The 15834-nt window shown below is 56.9% G+C and overlaps 1 protein-coding gene across 7 annotated transcripts in view; it reads right to left on the minus strand.

Annotated features, from left to right (window-relative positions):
* Positions 1 to 13507, minus strand: part of TCF3 (transcription factor 3) — a 35640-nt gene extending 22133 nt beyond the window's left edge. For all 7 annotated transcript variants that reach the window (XM_082650148.1, XM_082650145.1, XM_082650147.1 and 4 more), the window contains exons 1-3: positions 13423 to 13507; positions 11372 to 11503; positions 8100 to 8172 (exon numbers count right to left, since the gene is read on the minus strand). In XM_082650148.1, coding sequence (XP_082506274.1) covers positions 8100 to 8172; positions 11372 to 11443 — 145 coding nt within the window. In that variant the 5' untranslated portion in view covers positions 11444 to 11503; positions 13423 to 13507. The remainder of the gene's footprint in view (positions 1 to 8099; positions 8173 to 11371; positions 11504 to 13422) is intronic.
* Positions 13508 to 15834: the final 2327 nt, after the last annotated feature.

Below are 15834 nucleotides of genomic sequence, written 5' to 3' on the forward strand. Positions count from 1 at the left end.
TTCCACCCCCAACCCACTGCCCGTCACAAGAGGCAGGAGCCAGGTGCACATCCAGAGCCGCACCCCTCCCTGGAGAACAACCCCAAGGGAGGGGAGTCCCAGCACAGACCCTGCGAGTCTGGAGGACGCAATGGTGCAGGGATGCTGAGCACATCTGGGCCACGCGTTAAGTTAAACTAAGTGGAATTTCGACGCCATCCCAAGAACGGGCACCAGAGCCCGCAGGTGTCGTGCTGCTTCAGGCACTTCCTGTGGTTTATCCCACTGAACCCTTAAGTGGCCGCCATCAACCTCACTTCCCAGATGAGGAGACTGAAGCCTCGTAAGTGGCAGAACGAACACAGTAAGGACACGTGTTTCTCAGCCGGACACGAACATTGCGAACAAAGAGAAACAACATTTCTAAAGAGTGGCAACGTGTTTATACCGAACAGGAGGGCTGGGGAGGAACGCTTTCCTGCAGGACAGCAAGATGTGACTTCACTCCTGAGGCGGAAGGAGCCAGACTCGGGGGCTTCAGCACACTCCCCAAAACCATTAGCACCACCAGCAGCACAGCCTTCCAAACCCAACCCAAGAAAAGCACCAGGCACGACTGCAAGGACAAAGTATGAAGACGGGAAAACCTCAAATAAAAGCATGGAACGTGTAAGACAAATGCAGACTCAATTGTTCTGAGAGCTGAGAACACAGCACCTACAGAAAACAGTTCTGGAACGAGTGACTCAGGAAGACAATCCGACGCACATAGATATACCAAGCCTGTGCTCCGCAACGGGAGAGGCCACAGCAGTGAGAGGCCCGCGTACCGCAAAAAAAAAAAAAAAAAAAAAAAAAAATTACCAAGAATCTATAAAAAAATAAATAACGAAAATACGCATTATTGAAACCAACAGGATATGGCCAAAGTGGTCCTCGGAGGGAAATCTATAACCCTCAACATGATTACTGGGCGAGAGAACAGTGATAAACAAACGGGCCTTCTATTCAAAAGTCAAAAGAGAAAAAAGAAAAGAAAAACTAAAAAAACGGGAGGAATTAAAACAGAAGTAGTGGGGAATTCCCTGGTGGTCCAGAGGTTAGGACTCCACGCTTTCACTGCCAGGGCCCGGGTTCGATCCCTGGTTGGAGAACTAGGATACCACAAGCCACATGGCATGGCAAAAAAAAGGATAAATTAACTAAATTAAATAGAAGTAGTGAAGAGAAAAGCAGTTAATTGATAAAGATCGATTCGTAAATGAAGCAGATTCTTTGGGAAAAAAGTCAATACAGACACGAGACAGCTGGGTCCAGGACAAGGGAACAAAAAGAATAAGTAGATTCAGGACTGAGACATGCATTCATAGGCTCCGGACACGCAGGCTCAGCGGCCATGGCTCACGGGCCTAGCCGCTCCGCGGCATGTGGGATCCTCCCAGACCGGGGCACGAACCTGTGTCCCCTGCATCGGCAGGCAGACTCTCGACCACTGCACCACCAGGGAAGCCCGGATTCCTATATTATTAAAGAATGCAACATGAACCATTTTTAAATGTGCCTGAAACGGATGATTTTTTTCCCCAACAAAATGCTAGAATTTACAAGAGGACTGGACAAAATCGCAACAGGCCAATCGCCGCAGCAGAAATAAAGCAGTTGGGGAAGGTGTCACATGCAAACAGGGTGGCAGTCTGCTCCCCAGTGCCCAGAGAATGGGGGGCCCCACTTGCTGGAGACTGTTCCAGAGAAACTGGTGCAGAAACATGGCAGGGAGCCACAAGAAGCCTCAGTGCCACACGACATGGGAACGCAGGCAAAATGCAAAACGGATGCTGGCAGATCTGGTCTGGCAGCTAAACAAGGATATGGACCAAACCCAAAATTCAGGGAATAGCTGGGTGAGAAAAACCATTAATGGACAGCGTCAGGACGTGGGGAAGGAGGAAACCAGGGGCTGTCCTGAGGCACCCAACACACCACAGTGATGCCAATCACTCGCGTGGATGGTCACATAGGACCAGAAGGAAACGCCCTGAACATGATAAACACAGACAGTCAGAGAGATCTATCTTGAATCAACAGCCAGGATCAGGCCCGGTCCTGCTGACAAGAAGCCGAACAGCACACACCCAATGTGGTTCTACGAACACTTGCTGATGTGAAAAGGCACATGGCCTCCGCACCAGGATGGAAGAGACCTGAGGATGATTTACCTGGAAAACCAAGCCAAGGGAAGAATGCAAATAATTAGGGGATGTCAGGAGGCAACCAGGTAGAAAATATGGTAAAAAAGATCCCCAAACCACAGCATGGAAAATCCTAAAACACCTAGAAACAACCCTCACTGCAAAAGTATGTGAGCAAATTAAGGAACAAAACTATAAAATGGCTAAGTGCCTTATGCTTTCATTTTCAAAGTTTATCTTAAAAACTTAATATTAAGGGTCAAAACTTAAGGAAGAAAACACCAAGTTCTTAAAATATGAAAATGCACTACTATAAACACAAACAGTTCTTCCGAAATTTACCTATGAATTTAACATAACATCAAAATCCCAACAGGTAGGCTTGTTTGTTTTGGAGGGATGTGGGAGGAGACATAACAGTTATTCTAAAGATCATGAAGAAGAATCAGCATGTCTGAATATGGGGTGGGGGTGGGGGACCCTGAAAAACAACAATTGAAGACTATAAAAACACCACAAAGCTAAAGTAACTAGGGGACTTCCCTGGTGGTCCAGTGGCTAAGACTCCACACTCCCAATTCAGGGGGCCTGGGGTTTGATCCCTGGAGAGGGGCCTATATCCTACATGCCACAACTAAAGACCCCACATGCCACAACTAAAGATTCTGCATGCTGCAACTAAAGACCCCCACATGCCACAAATGAAGATCCCACACGCCACAACTAAAGATCCCACATGTGGCAACGCAGACCCCACACGCTGCAACTAAGACCCCGCACAGCCAAATAAAAGAAAAGAAAAGAAAAAGAAAAAAGAAAAATTTAGTAATAATTCTAAAAAGCTACGGTAACTGACACCAGGTAGTACTAAAGTAACAGGAAGGTAAAAAGATGAGACAAAAATTCATGGGTAAATGGCAATTTAGGAAATGCTTTAAGGTATTTCGAACCACCAAGAAAGGTTTTCTTGAGTTTATTCTGTTGTCCTAGAACTTCCTAAATTAAATGCTTACTCCATTTCTTTTCATTGTATCTGAAGACTGTCAAAGGCTATGATTCTTCCCTAAATACAGCTTTAGCTGCACCTTGTAGCTTCAGTGTGTTTAGATTATTGCTGATTTCCGTCTAGCCTGTTTTAATTTCCTCTTTAACCCAAGAGGTAAACAAAAAAGAATTTTGTTATTTCCAAGTCATTAAGCTTTTTACTTATTTCTACGCTTTTTGGTCTTTCACTTCCAGTTTTACCACATTGTTCTCAAAGAATATGGCTTATACTTTGGTCACTTTTTTTTTTGGTCACTTTCTTTATGTTACAGGTTTTTTTCTGTGCACGGTATGTGACCAATTTTTATAAGAACGGTATGATCTCTTTTACAAGGCATGGCCTTTAAAGGTAAGGGCTTCTAACTGGAGGTGCCCCTCAGAATTGCCTGGAAACTCTTACAGGCCCCATCCCAGGCTTTTTATCAGTGTCTCTGGGTCCAGGGCCCAGGGGTGTGTGTTCTGAGCACTCCCACGGGTGAGCTGGGTGTGTGCCCTTGGCCAGGAACTGCTGCATAAGCTCAACCTTGATCACTTCACTGTTGAGGTTCTCTACCTCCCACTTATTTTTCACTTTTTTGCTCTGCCAAGAACTGCAAAGGCATGCTTTTCTGCCCTCCAGCATCTTTTCCCGTATATTCCTCAACTTGATGGAATGAGGTACAGGCACATTCATGACTGTCACATCTGCAATGCAGAATGGACTGTGTCATCTAATTCTCAAGGATTTTGCAGAAATGGCACCAAAGCTAGAACAACATAGAAGACTTGACAACATAAAACTGAAACCTGTAAAGCACTGAGGAAAATTAAAAGTCTCCATCATCAACAACAGTTATAAGTGAAAACTTAGGGAAAAGGCTGCAGATCACAAAAGACTAACATCCTTCCTCTATAAAAAGCTATTACAAATCAGTAAGTGCAGCACAGTGCAGCAGTACAAGACACTACAGGGAAACAACACTGGGTGGCTAGCTGAGATGGTTAATAAACTCTGAATTTCAGCTTCATCATAAGTAAAATGGGGATGACAATCGCCCTTATTTCACCAACCTGTGAGGAGTGAGGACTCAGAATAAACTATCCAGGCTCAGTGCCTGGCATACAGCGCTCAACAAATGTTGACTTAAGTTGCTGTTGATAAGTGTTACTGTTGCTGTTGTTTTAAAAAGTTCACCAGATACCAATAAAAAGGAACAAGCTGTTGATCCAGCCAACAACTTGGAGGGATTTCCAAGGAACTGTGCTCAGCAGAAAAAGCCAATCTCAGAAGGTTCCATGCTGTATGGTTCCATGTATGTAACATTCTCGACACAACAAAGTTGGGAAGATGGAAAAGAGTAAATCAGGGGTCGTTAGGGTGAGGGGTGGTGGGTGACAACAGGTGGGAGGTCATGAGGCGATAGAACAATTCTGAACAGACCACGGTGGTGGCTTCATGGCACTACACACGGGATAAAACCAAGCAGAACTACACACACACAAATGTGGGCACGCAGATCTTGTGAATAAACTACAGTATCCAAATAAACTCTTGTAGATCGTACCAAGGTCAGCCTCCCGAGTTGGTGTCATGTGAGGAACTTGCAGGATTGACAGCTGGGGAGGCTGGGGAGGGGCGTGTGGGGCCGCCCCGCACATTTCTTTGCAACTTCCTGTGAATATATCACTATTTCAAAATAAAAAGTTCACCAAATCCAAGAAAAAAAGGGGGTAGTGATCAGAAATTCATCAAAAAATAACTCATCTGGCCAATCTGCTTTTGGAAAGATAATCGCCCATGATTAACATGTAAATGCCCATTGAAACGGCACATTTGGAAGAGGTTGGAAACAGCCAGCACTGGGACGCCAGAGGGACATTCTTACTGTGGAAGCAAGTCCACGGCTGGCAGTTCTAGCCGGGAACTTACTCTGAGGCCATGACCGCACAGCTGTGCTGAACCAGGGTAGATGCCGCCTTGCCTACCTGTTAGGTTTGTACCCAAGGGCACGTTACCTTTAGAGTCACACAGACCAGGAAAGCTGTGAGACAGGAAAACAGGGAAGACGTCGTCTCCTCCGGTGTCAGCAGGTGTTTCCCCATATCTCGTGGGGCCTCGGACCCTGTAGGTTGTGGCAGAGGACGTGCTGCCACTGAGAGATCTGTGCCTTGGGGTTTCCCAAAAGGGAGGGAGTGGAAAAATTATCCCCGTTCTGCAGTCTTCTGCTCTAGATGATGAGGAGAAATCCTCTGGCCTCAGGGACGGCGCAAGCAGCCCACACACCCCACACGCTCAGCTCCTCTTCCCGAGACCTTCAGAGACCCCTCCTCAGAGACCTGTCCCCGCTGGCCTGGGTTGCTCCTCTCCTAACATGAAGTGCCCTTTCGAAGTGAATCTAAAAGAAGCAAGTTGACTCAAAGGAATTCTAAGTAGAGAGACACTAGGCCAAGACTTGCAAGGAGGGTGAAGGGGAGAATGTGGCTGAGCGTGACCTACTAGCATTCAGAAACTCTTGTCCCCTTAAAGCGACACTGCCCGTCTGCAGGGCGGTGACCCATCTTACAGATGAAAAAAGCTGAGGCTCAGAAAGGGGTGACTTCCCCAAGCCCTATCCCGCTGTTGGACCACCAACCTTTCCACCCCCCCCACCTTCCCCTGGAGTCTCCAGCTCCACCAACAAGGGAGTAGGGAAATGAGCTCAGAGCTGGGAGAGCCCCCCAAAGGGACCAGTCTCAGTTCCTGTGGCTCCCGGGTCTGGAGCTGCGAACCCCTGCACCCCCTCAAGGCAGACACCGAGATGCGCCCCACGCCTCAGTTTATAAGGCACTTTCACGCCCAAGGACTCGCTGAACCCTCTGCCGATGGGGAGACTCCCATTTTACAGACTAGGAAACTGAGGCTTGCAGTCACACCACCTGTGTCAGGTGACACGGCCTGCCTTGTGCCTGAAGTGGCAGCAAGGAGGGAACCTCTAAGCTCAGGTCTTAGGGCTCCCGGTCCTGTGCCCCCTCCCCCGCCCCAGACAGCACTAACTGCTCAAATGAATTGGGGAAAGGGGTCCCCAGCTGTGTGTCCAGAACTGGAGACCTCCTGGGCTGGACCAACCACACCACAACCCTCGTGGGGAAGAAGAAAACTCAGCCCGATGTGCAGCAGGACAAGGCTGGACCCTCCCCACCTGAAGTGGCCAGGGCAGGGCCCTTGAGCGGGCTGCGGCTGCAGAAACCACACAAAATCAACCTGCAAAATTCACAGGGGTCCCAGTCAGGCTGGGCCAGGCATGGGGTGTCCTGGAGGGGCCCCTTCCTTGGGGGTTACTGGCCCCAAGTGGACACTGGGCAACAGGAGAGAGCAGGGGGATGACCTGGGGGAAGATGAGGGAGGGACTGTGCCACCACCTCCAGGAAGCCTGCCGGGGCCTGACCCTCTGCCTGAGGCAGGGGAGCAGCAGCACCCCCTGCTCCCCAGGGCTGTTTTGGGAATGGGGAGGCAGGGTGGCCTGTGGGGATTTCCACACTTCAGGGAGGACTCTGGCCAGCCCTGAGGCCACTTCCTCAGGCGGACAGGAAGGCCAGCGTGGGGCAGTGGGGTCAGCAACACGATGTCCCTCCTTTTGCAGGGGGGGGTGGGGGGAGTACAAACCACCCTTGAAACCCCCTCCTCCTCCAGCCAGAGCCCACTAGACACCCTGATAGAATCTGGAAAAGAGAGACCCTTCCATCTTGGACCCCAGAGACGTGGGGGGACACGGCCCCCATCCCAAGACCCCAAAAAGATACTGAAGTCCGTGCAGAGCTCTGGCCTGCCCAAGGGGTCCCCTATATCCTCCCGACAGCCAGAGTGGGCTCCTCCCCATGCATGTGGCTCCTCTCAAAAGCCCGAGTTCACAAGGCCCTGCACGGCCTGCCCTCCCCCCCTCCTCTCCCCACCCCTCCTCCCTCTCCCCCTCCCTCACTCTGCTCCATCCACACAGGCCTCCTCACTGTTCCTCCAACTCGCCAGGCATGGTGCTGCCCCAGGGCCTTTGAGCCCCCACGCCTCTGCTCAAACATCCAAACACCTCTGTGGAGACAGCCCCTACTGCCCTCCCCACCACTCTGCAACCTGACCCCTGCTCTATGCTCCTTGAGGCCATGCCATTTGTCCTCCCTGGGCCATGTCCTCTGCACTCAGTACCAGGCAGAGTGACCAGCTCATCCAGGTGTGCCTGGGATGACCCCAGTTGGAACGTTCAAAGTCCCAGATCCCAGGAACACCCCCCCCAGACCTCGAACAAACCATGCCAGGTGATCACGCTAGTGCCAGGTCGCATCAACGATCAGCACCTAATACATACTTGAATGAAAACAGCCAGGATCAGATCAGGATTTGGAGAAAGCTGGGGTTCCATATCACACTCCTCCTGGGCCTCAGGTTCCCTCCCTGGGGAGGGACTGGACACCCAGAACCCCACTGGGGCCAAGGAGACCCTGGAGGTTCAAGTGCCCAGCTCACCCAGGCCCTCGTGAGTCACCGAGTCCCCCACACCCGGACCAGGGGCCAGGCTCTCGGGGCAGGGTGGACGGTGACACCATGCTGACCACGGGGCTCCCTCCCTTAGCCCCAAGGCAAGTCACACAAGCACAGCGGCAGCCGCCTCCTGGGGTTCCCTTAGGCTCACCATCCCCCCACTGCACGCCCACATGGGCACCTGGACCTCCGCCCCAGGCCCCTCACCCCCACTCCACCTGGCGGGCCTGAGCGCTGCCCCCAAACACCTCTCCCCTTAGTGCCTAGTCCACAAGGCTGCGCCCGGCAGCCAGCCCCACCCCACGGTCGCCCCCCCTCACCCTCCATGGGCCCACCCTTCACACGCGGTGATCTCCTCAAGCAAACAAGAAGCCCCCAGGCAGCCAGCGGGGTCCTACCTGAGCTTCCAAACTGGGCCCCGGCCAGGGAGGTGGGCCGGCTCTTCCCATTGGCCACCGGCAGGGGGAACATCTGCGGGGAGAAAGAGGGGGTGAGGGGGGGTGCACAGCCCAGGGCCACAGCTCTGCCGGGGTCCTGTCCCCCAGGAGGCCCGAGGCGCCCCGAGGGCCCTGGTGGGAAGAGGCTCCCCGGTGCCCCTCCGGAGCAGGGAAAACTCCCCTGTTTACCTCTGTATTTGTTTTACGGGAATGAAATAACATGAAGGCATTTGATACAATGTATCCGCTTAAAAGTGATCCAAAGTTTTCTTCAAGTTTTGGCTTTATAAAAAATGAGATCACTTACACTCCCAGGTGGATCGCTTGTCCCACCCGTGTCCCAGCCGCGGACCCCGACCTTCACCCTAGGAGCCCGGCATCCACCTCCCCACGAGCCCCTGACCCCGAGCGGTGGGAGTGCAGGGAAGACAGCCAGGCCCTACCACTGGGATGGTGAGCGGGGAGGCCCCCACGAGCCGGGCTCCGGGCTCAGAGCTGCACCCTTCCCGGCCAACGACAGTGCAGTTCTCCCGGGTGGGCGGGCACCGAGTGTGAGTGCATGGCCACGACCCCCCCCCCCAACTCGCTCACCCAAACCCAGTGTTAAGTCCCTCAAGATTAAACAGCTTAGCAGCATTAACTGGGAAAACCCAACATCAACAAACCCTCGTGCTGCAGAAGAAACAAACCATGACCCTGCCCTGCCCCAATGGCCTGAGTTTCAGAGGTTCTTTTGGGGACCAAGCAATTTAGAGTGGCCGCAATCAGCATTAAGGCTCTGTGGAGAGCGGCTGACAAGCAGGACATGGGGGTGTGCGTTCTGTGGGCATGACTTGGGGCAGCATCACAAGCCCTGGGAGTGACCCAGGAAAGGGGGTCCTGCCCCCACACCCTGTTCTCCAGAAGGGGAAACTGAGGCCACAGGCTGAGCTGGCAGGGCGAGTGCAGACTCGGGGCAGGTGTGCACCCAGGCACACCCAGGACTCGGGTTCTCACGGGGTCTGTAGTCCTCTCCGGGGGCAGGGCTGTGCTCACCGCACCCAGGGCCTTGGCTTCAAGGCGGGCCCATTTCCTGCTGGGGACACTGAGGCTTGCGCTGGGGGAGGGGCAGGCCTGGGGATCAGGAGTCTGAGGGGGGTGGTGCTCAATTCTGTTTCTGTTTCGCCCTCCAGGGTGCCAGGGGCCGCTGACGTGGCACTTGCCACGGGGTGGGTGGGGTGGGTGGAGGGAACTGGTCTGTGTCCTGCGGGCACTGAAGGTCTGTGATCAGCCCAGCCAGGCCCCCACACCCCCCTCGGAGCCTCAGTATTCCCTACTGTGAAACGGACGCAGCGTTCGCACCGTGCAGGCTGTTATGAAACCCAAACGCACGTGGGCATCGTGGGCACGTAAGGGCCTCTGCACGCGCAAAGCTCAGAGGAGCACGGTCGGGCCACCAGGCAAGCCCACAGCACCCTCCCCGGCCCCTCGCCCTTCACGGCTGTCGTCAGACCCAGGGACCACCTGAGGCCCACACCCCCTCGGAGCCACCAGCTTAGCAGGCGAAGCTCAGGGCTGGGGCAGAGGTGCAGTTTTACCAGCTAGGAGGAGCCGCTTTTCCTGGCACTGAACTGGCAGTTGCCTCGTTGACTTTAGAGGGACCTACCCCAAGGAAGCGCTTTCCCTTCAAAATCTTTTCAGTCGAAAATTTGTTTCAAAAAAACAAATTAACTCAGTGTCTCTGGGGCAGGTGGGAAGAAAAGGGTGTGAGCCTCCTGTGATGGGGGGCTGCCTCAGGGCCTCTCTCCTCACGGGAACAAGGAGGTCGAACAAAAATCCAGTTCTGGGTTTTCCCAGAGGACACACACTGGGCACCTCGCACGCTCAGCTTCACCTTCCTCATCTGTGAAATGGGTCTGAGCTGGGGGCGGGGGAGTTTGGACCCCCTGGACAGCAGGGGGTGGTGGGCAAGTGGTTGAGGCTGTGGGTGTGGGGGGGGCGAGATCAGAACCTGTACCACCCCCTCCCCTGACCCCCAAGCCGGTCTGTTCTGGCCCAGTGGTCTGTGACTTGTCAGTTTAACAAAAAAACAACTGAGCAGCACCCCTGATTCCTCAGCTGGGACGCAAAAATAAAACGGGGCTTAAAAATACCGGCATGGCCCTTCCGGAGCCGCGGCCGCTCCGTCCCGTGGGCTGTGTTTTTCCGCAGGGCGGATGATGTCGTTTCAGTTTGGGGACTTTTGTTTCGACAGACCTCAGTGGCCTGGGCCTCATACCGGCAGAGAATTAAATTCAGACCGAAAGCATCCTCCCTGAACCCATTTCAAACCAAAATAGTGCTCGCTGGGGGAGGGGTGGGGGCAGGATTTAGGGAGTCCACACACAGCTCCTGGGTTTGTGAGGAAACGCAGACCACCCCCCCTCCCCCCGACACAAGTGGCCCACTGCACAGACAGGCAAACCAAGGCCCCCAGCCCTCCAAGGGACGGTCCAGCTCCCAGCCTCCCTGGGCCCGCCTGAGCTGCGTGACCTCTGGAAGGCAGTACCCTCTCTGAACCTCCATCGGCCTGGCTGGGGAACGGGCTGTGTCAAATGGAGCACACCGCCTGGGAAGTGTGAGGACATCCCCCTGCCCCCCCCCCCACCCCGTAGACCCACGGCACTGGCTCTCGTGTCAATAAACTGAGGAATCACACGTCCACTGCCTGTGACCTCTCCTCATTTACAGAAGGTCTCCACAGAGGACACCTAGACTATGGGCTCCCACCATCTTTGGCACCCACGAGAGCATGAATAACCCCGATCACACAGTTTTACAGGTCCCAAGGCAAGGTCACTGCATGCCCAGAGCCAAGCTGGGGCCTCACAGCCGAGCCTCCCCAGAGAAAAGCTAAAGGCCATGGGCAGTCCCTCCCTCGCTCCGGACCTCAGTTTCCCCCACTGAAAAGTGGTGGGTTGGACCCACTCTGTGCCTGGGCAAACAGCTGGATGACGACGGGTGCCTCTGGAAGCCGACAAGGGCCCCAAAGCTGCACCCCGCCGCGGAGGCGTCAACCCATCCATCCAAGGGCGCCCCAATTCCCCTAGCCCCACCTGGGGCTCTTTAACCCATAGGAGCTTGAGGTCCAGATGCTGGCAGTGTTTTTGGCACAAGCTTCTTTCCCAATGTCTGGGGGGTGCAGGAGTGTGGACAGCTGGGCATGCGGGGGGCAGGGGGGAGACGACGGGGGGGGGACGGAGAGGGCCGCTCACCATGCTGAAGTCTAGGAGATCACTGAGCTCCTTGTCCGTGCCCACGGGCGCCATCCTCTGTGGCTGGTTCATTCTCCAGCGGCAACGGGGAGCCAGGGGCCGGGGATGGGCTCCTCAGGCCTAGAGACAGCCCTGCAGGGTGCCCGCAACGGATGCAAGGAGAGGTGAGGGGTGGAGAAAAGAAGAGCTATGAGTGACAGTGGCCGAGGTGAGCAGATGGGGGAGAGCTCTTTAAGAGCCCCTCTAACTGCTCTGGATCTGGGTCTTCGAAGGCTGCGTCCCTCCCAGACTCTGAGACATGGGGGTGGGACAGCCAGAATTCAGGGACTGGGGCCCTTAGAGACCCCTCCCCAGAGCCCTCAGGGAGTTTGAACAATGTGGGGGGAGCGCAGAGTACATTCCCTGAACTCCCTCTGCGACCACCAAGGAATCAAGTTGCAAATTTTAAACTGGATGCGGGGTGGAGTGGTCCCTTCCCAGCTTAGCCAGAACCCGCCCCTCTCCCCGCCACCTCTCCCATTTCCACCCACCCTCAGGCTTTCCACTGGCCCCACCCCAGGAAGGGGGAGGGGCGACCCGGCCCCGCCCCAAGGGAAATTTGGTGACACCCCCCCAGCAGCTGTCAGAGCACGTTGAAGGCCCGGTCACCCCCAAATTCAAAGCAAAAGAAATCCACAAGACGGCGAAACCCCCTTCCTGCTCCACAACTAAATAGGGGGGACGCCCCGCGCAGGGACCTACCCGCAAAGCTTCCCACTACACTTAACCTCCTCCCCCCCATAAAAAACAACCAAATTCTGGAAAAAAAAAAAAAACAACACCCTAGATTGTTTTATTGTCACGATGTATCCGGGAATTATTCTTAAGCAACTTTGAAAACATCCCTTGCGGGGGTGGGGGTCCCAAGACCAGGGTTTCCCCCCACCCCGCATGGTCCCTAGGGGCTCCATTCTAGCATGGGGGGGATCCACCTGCCGGGCCCCATCCCACACCCTGGAAAGAGAGGAAGACAGGGTCTCCGTCCCACAGTCAGACAGTGAAGTCCCTCCAGCTTCTCTTCCCCGAGCCCCAGGTGCGGGCGGGGGTCGCGAGCGAAAGGGGGTTCCGAGATCGAGGGAGACCCGACCTCAGAAGCGGAGAAACCCCCGCTTTGTTTGCCAACTGGAGACGAGTGTGAAACGGATGCCCCAGCGCAACCCCTCCCCCGCGAAGCTTTTTCTTTTTTGGAAAGCGTGTGAAACTGACTTTTTTTGAAGAGTACGAAACCGCACTTTTTCGTGGGGTGGCTGAAACCGATTTTAAGGCAGATCTGGGGGGGCTAAACAGGCTTCTCTAGAAGAGCTGAAACACTTCTGGGGTGTCACGAGAACTTTTGGGGGCTCGAAGGGGACTCGAAGGACGTGTGAAGCCACCCTGGGAGCAGAGAAGCAGAAACGTCTTCCTTTGGGGGGGGAGGGGTGGGAGGAGGCCCGGGAAACCAATCCCCACCCCACCCCCCGCAGCCGGTGCGGGCGGCGCAGCCCGGGAACCCTTTGAAGCTCGGGGCGCAGCCGCTGCCACCGCGCTGCTCGCCCCGAAGCTGCCGCCCGTGCCCGCGGAGCGCGGAACAGATGGGGCCCCCGGCCCGGCCCCCGGCCCGAGCCCGCAGGCGCGCGGCGCACCTTCCCCGCAGACAAAAGGACGCTCCCTCTCCCTCACTCGCTCCCCTCCAAACTCCGCCGCCGGCCGGGCCCCCGGGGGAAGGGGCGCTCGCGGCCTCTGCGCCGCTGCCCCGCCGCGAAGTTGGGCGGCCCCGCGGCGCCCCCCGCGCCCCCGCCCGGCTCCACAAACTTTCCCGAAGTGCCGGCCGGCGGGGGCGCGCGGGCCCGAGCGCGCACTCCACGTCGCCGGCCCCCTCCAGCGCGCAAAGTTGGAGAACAATGACTCCGGCCGCGCCGCCCCCCGCCCCCCGCCCGCCCCCGCCCCGCGTCCCCGGGTGCCCGCGTCCCGCCGCCGTGCGGGAAGGCCCGGCCCGCCGGACACCAAGCGGCGGACGGTCCCGGCGCGCTCACCTGCTCGGCGTGGCCCGGCCCGCAGCGCACGGGGGGCGGCGGCATGAACGGCCCCCCCGGACAAAGGGGCGTCGCGGCCCCGAAGGGCGCGCGTGGGCGGCGGCGCGTGGCCCGGCTCCCCGCGTGTCCGCCCCGCGGGCCCTACGCGGCCAAGGCGCTGGCGGAGGCGGCGTGCGAGGAGCCCGCGGTGCCCGCCGGCCGCGTCGTTGGGCTCGGTCCGGCCCGCTACGCCCGCGGCCGCCGCCGCTGCCTCATCTTCCTGCGGCGGGAGACATGTTCCGCCCCCCACCCCGCGCCGCGCCCCGCCCCGCCTCCCGCCCCTGCCAGGCCCCGCCCCGCGCGCGCCCCGCCCCGCCGCCGTCCGCGGATCCCTCCGCCGTTGCCCGCTCGCCCGGCCGCCGCCGCCCGCCCCACGCTTCCGCTGAACGCGGCTGAGGTCCCGCGGAGTCAGGAGCCTGGACCGGGCGCGCTGGGGTTCCGTCGGCCAACGACCGGGGTCGAGGGCAGGGACTATCTTCCAGCGCGGAGGCGCACGTGGTCTCAGTGCACTGCCTGACGCAAGCGGGTAGGGCAGTGAGATGGAAAGATAAGGCAGAGCGACCGGGGCCAATCGGAGAGTGCGAAAGCCTGATTGGCGGGGCCCTCGGCCTTTCGTAACTAGGCCCCGCCTCCACCCCGCCCCCTTCGCTCGTCCCAATGAAGGAAGAGGCAGGACTCTCTGAGCTAGAGGCCGCGAGAAGCGGTAGGGGGTGGGGCTTGCAGTTTTATTTTCAGGTTTGCGTGGCCGCCCGCACGGCCGTTTTGGCTCGGTCGTATCTGAGTTCCTAATGCTGGACCCCGGTGCTGGGTGTGGCGAGCGTTTCAGACCCCCCGAGAACGATTCAGACTAATCTTACCTGCCAGGCCACCGATGCCAGCTCTGTTTTAGGGTCAGACAGCCCCACGTGTAACCCGCTCTGTGCTTCTGACTTGCTGGTTGCCTTTGCCTGCCTGAGACTCAGTTTATTGATCCATAAAATGGGATCTGGACCTGAGTTTGGGCAGTACTAAGGCCGGACCAGGGCTTCTGACTCTCAGTGGTCTGAGAGTCCACTTAGATCCCAAGGCCCCACACACACAGCCAGGGGCTCTTCAGCTTTTGGGAACCATAGACCCTACAGAATAAAAATAATAATTAGTATAAATTAAAATAACACAATCTTTCGTGGCCCCCTGTGTCCTCAGAGAGAAAGGTACACTCCCTTGCAGGCTGGGAAGAGGCCACGGGTACCCCTGGCCCACTGGGCTCCGGCCTCAGCGGCCTCCTCCTCCTCCTCACTATTCCAGAACCTGCCACGCTCATTCTCATCTCTGGGCCATTGCCCTGGCTGTGCCCTCTGCCTGGAAGGCTCTTCCACCCCATCTGCAGCCCTGAGTTCCCACAGTTCAGGGCAGCCCTCGGTCCAGGGAGCAGGGCTGAAAGGAAGGAAGAAAAGTGGGGGTCCTGGGGGGAGGGGGGTGGAGAAGACCCCAGGGGCAGGTGGGGAGCTCATGGGACTCCTTTAATAAAGCCTCTTCCTGCTACATGCAAACTGGGCTGACCTTCACCCTGACCGCGTCTGGGCCAGAGCGCCTCCATGTGCCACAGGTCTGGGGAGAGGACTGAGGGTCTTGGGGTCGGGGTTCAAATCCCTCATCCCTCCCAGCATCACTGTGACCTCGGCCAAGTTCTTGCCACTCTCTTGGCCTCAGTTTCCCCATCAGGAGAATGGAAGGGTGATGGGCACAGAGTAGGTGCTGATGGGCACAGAGTAGGTGCTGAGGACATGTGTGTTCATCCTGCGGCCTCTCCCCACTGTAAGACCTAGGTGTCCGAAATGAGAGTCCCCTCAGCCCACAGTCTTTCCCTGGGCCAACCATGACCGCACAAGTCCATGGTCTGCTCTGGCTTCCTCCTAGCCTGAGGGGTTTCTCAAGGACCAGGCTGAGGCTGAGGCCCCTCCGGGACCCCAGCCTCACTCAGGTCGGGCCAGCACCCTCTCCCCCGACAATGCTAAGGTTCTAACCCGCATGGGGCCAGTGTTCCTGGAGTTGACACACCCACCGAAGCAGGGGAATGATCCATTCATGGGCCATGCAAATACTGAGCACAGATAGTGTGCCAAGCTTGGTGCTGGACACTGGCGCACATTGGTGACTGTGACCTGTCCAGTCCCCATCCTCCAAGGCAAGATGAGCCATCAAAGGCTTCCCCCCCAGGGCATCCCCCCAGGGCTTCCCCCCAGGGCATCCCCCCAGGGCTTCCCCCCCCAGGGCTTCCCCCCCCAGGGCTTCCCTGGTGGTGCAGTGGTTAAGAATCCGCCTGCCAATGCAGGGGACACAGGTTCGATCCCTGGGCCAGGAAGATCCCACATACCGCGGAGCAACTAAGCC

This window comes from Grampus griseus (genome assembly GCF_964374135.1).
Source record: "Grampus griseus genome assembly, chromosome: 3".
Lineage (NCBI taxonomy): Eukaryota > Metazoa > Chordata > Mammalia > Artiodactyla > Delphinidae > Grampus > Grampus griseus.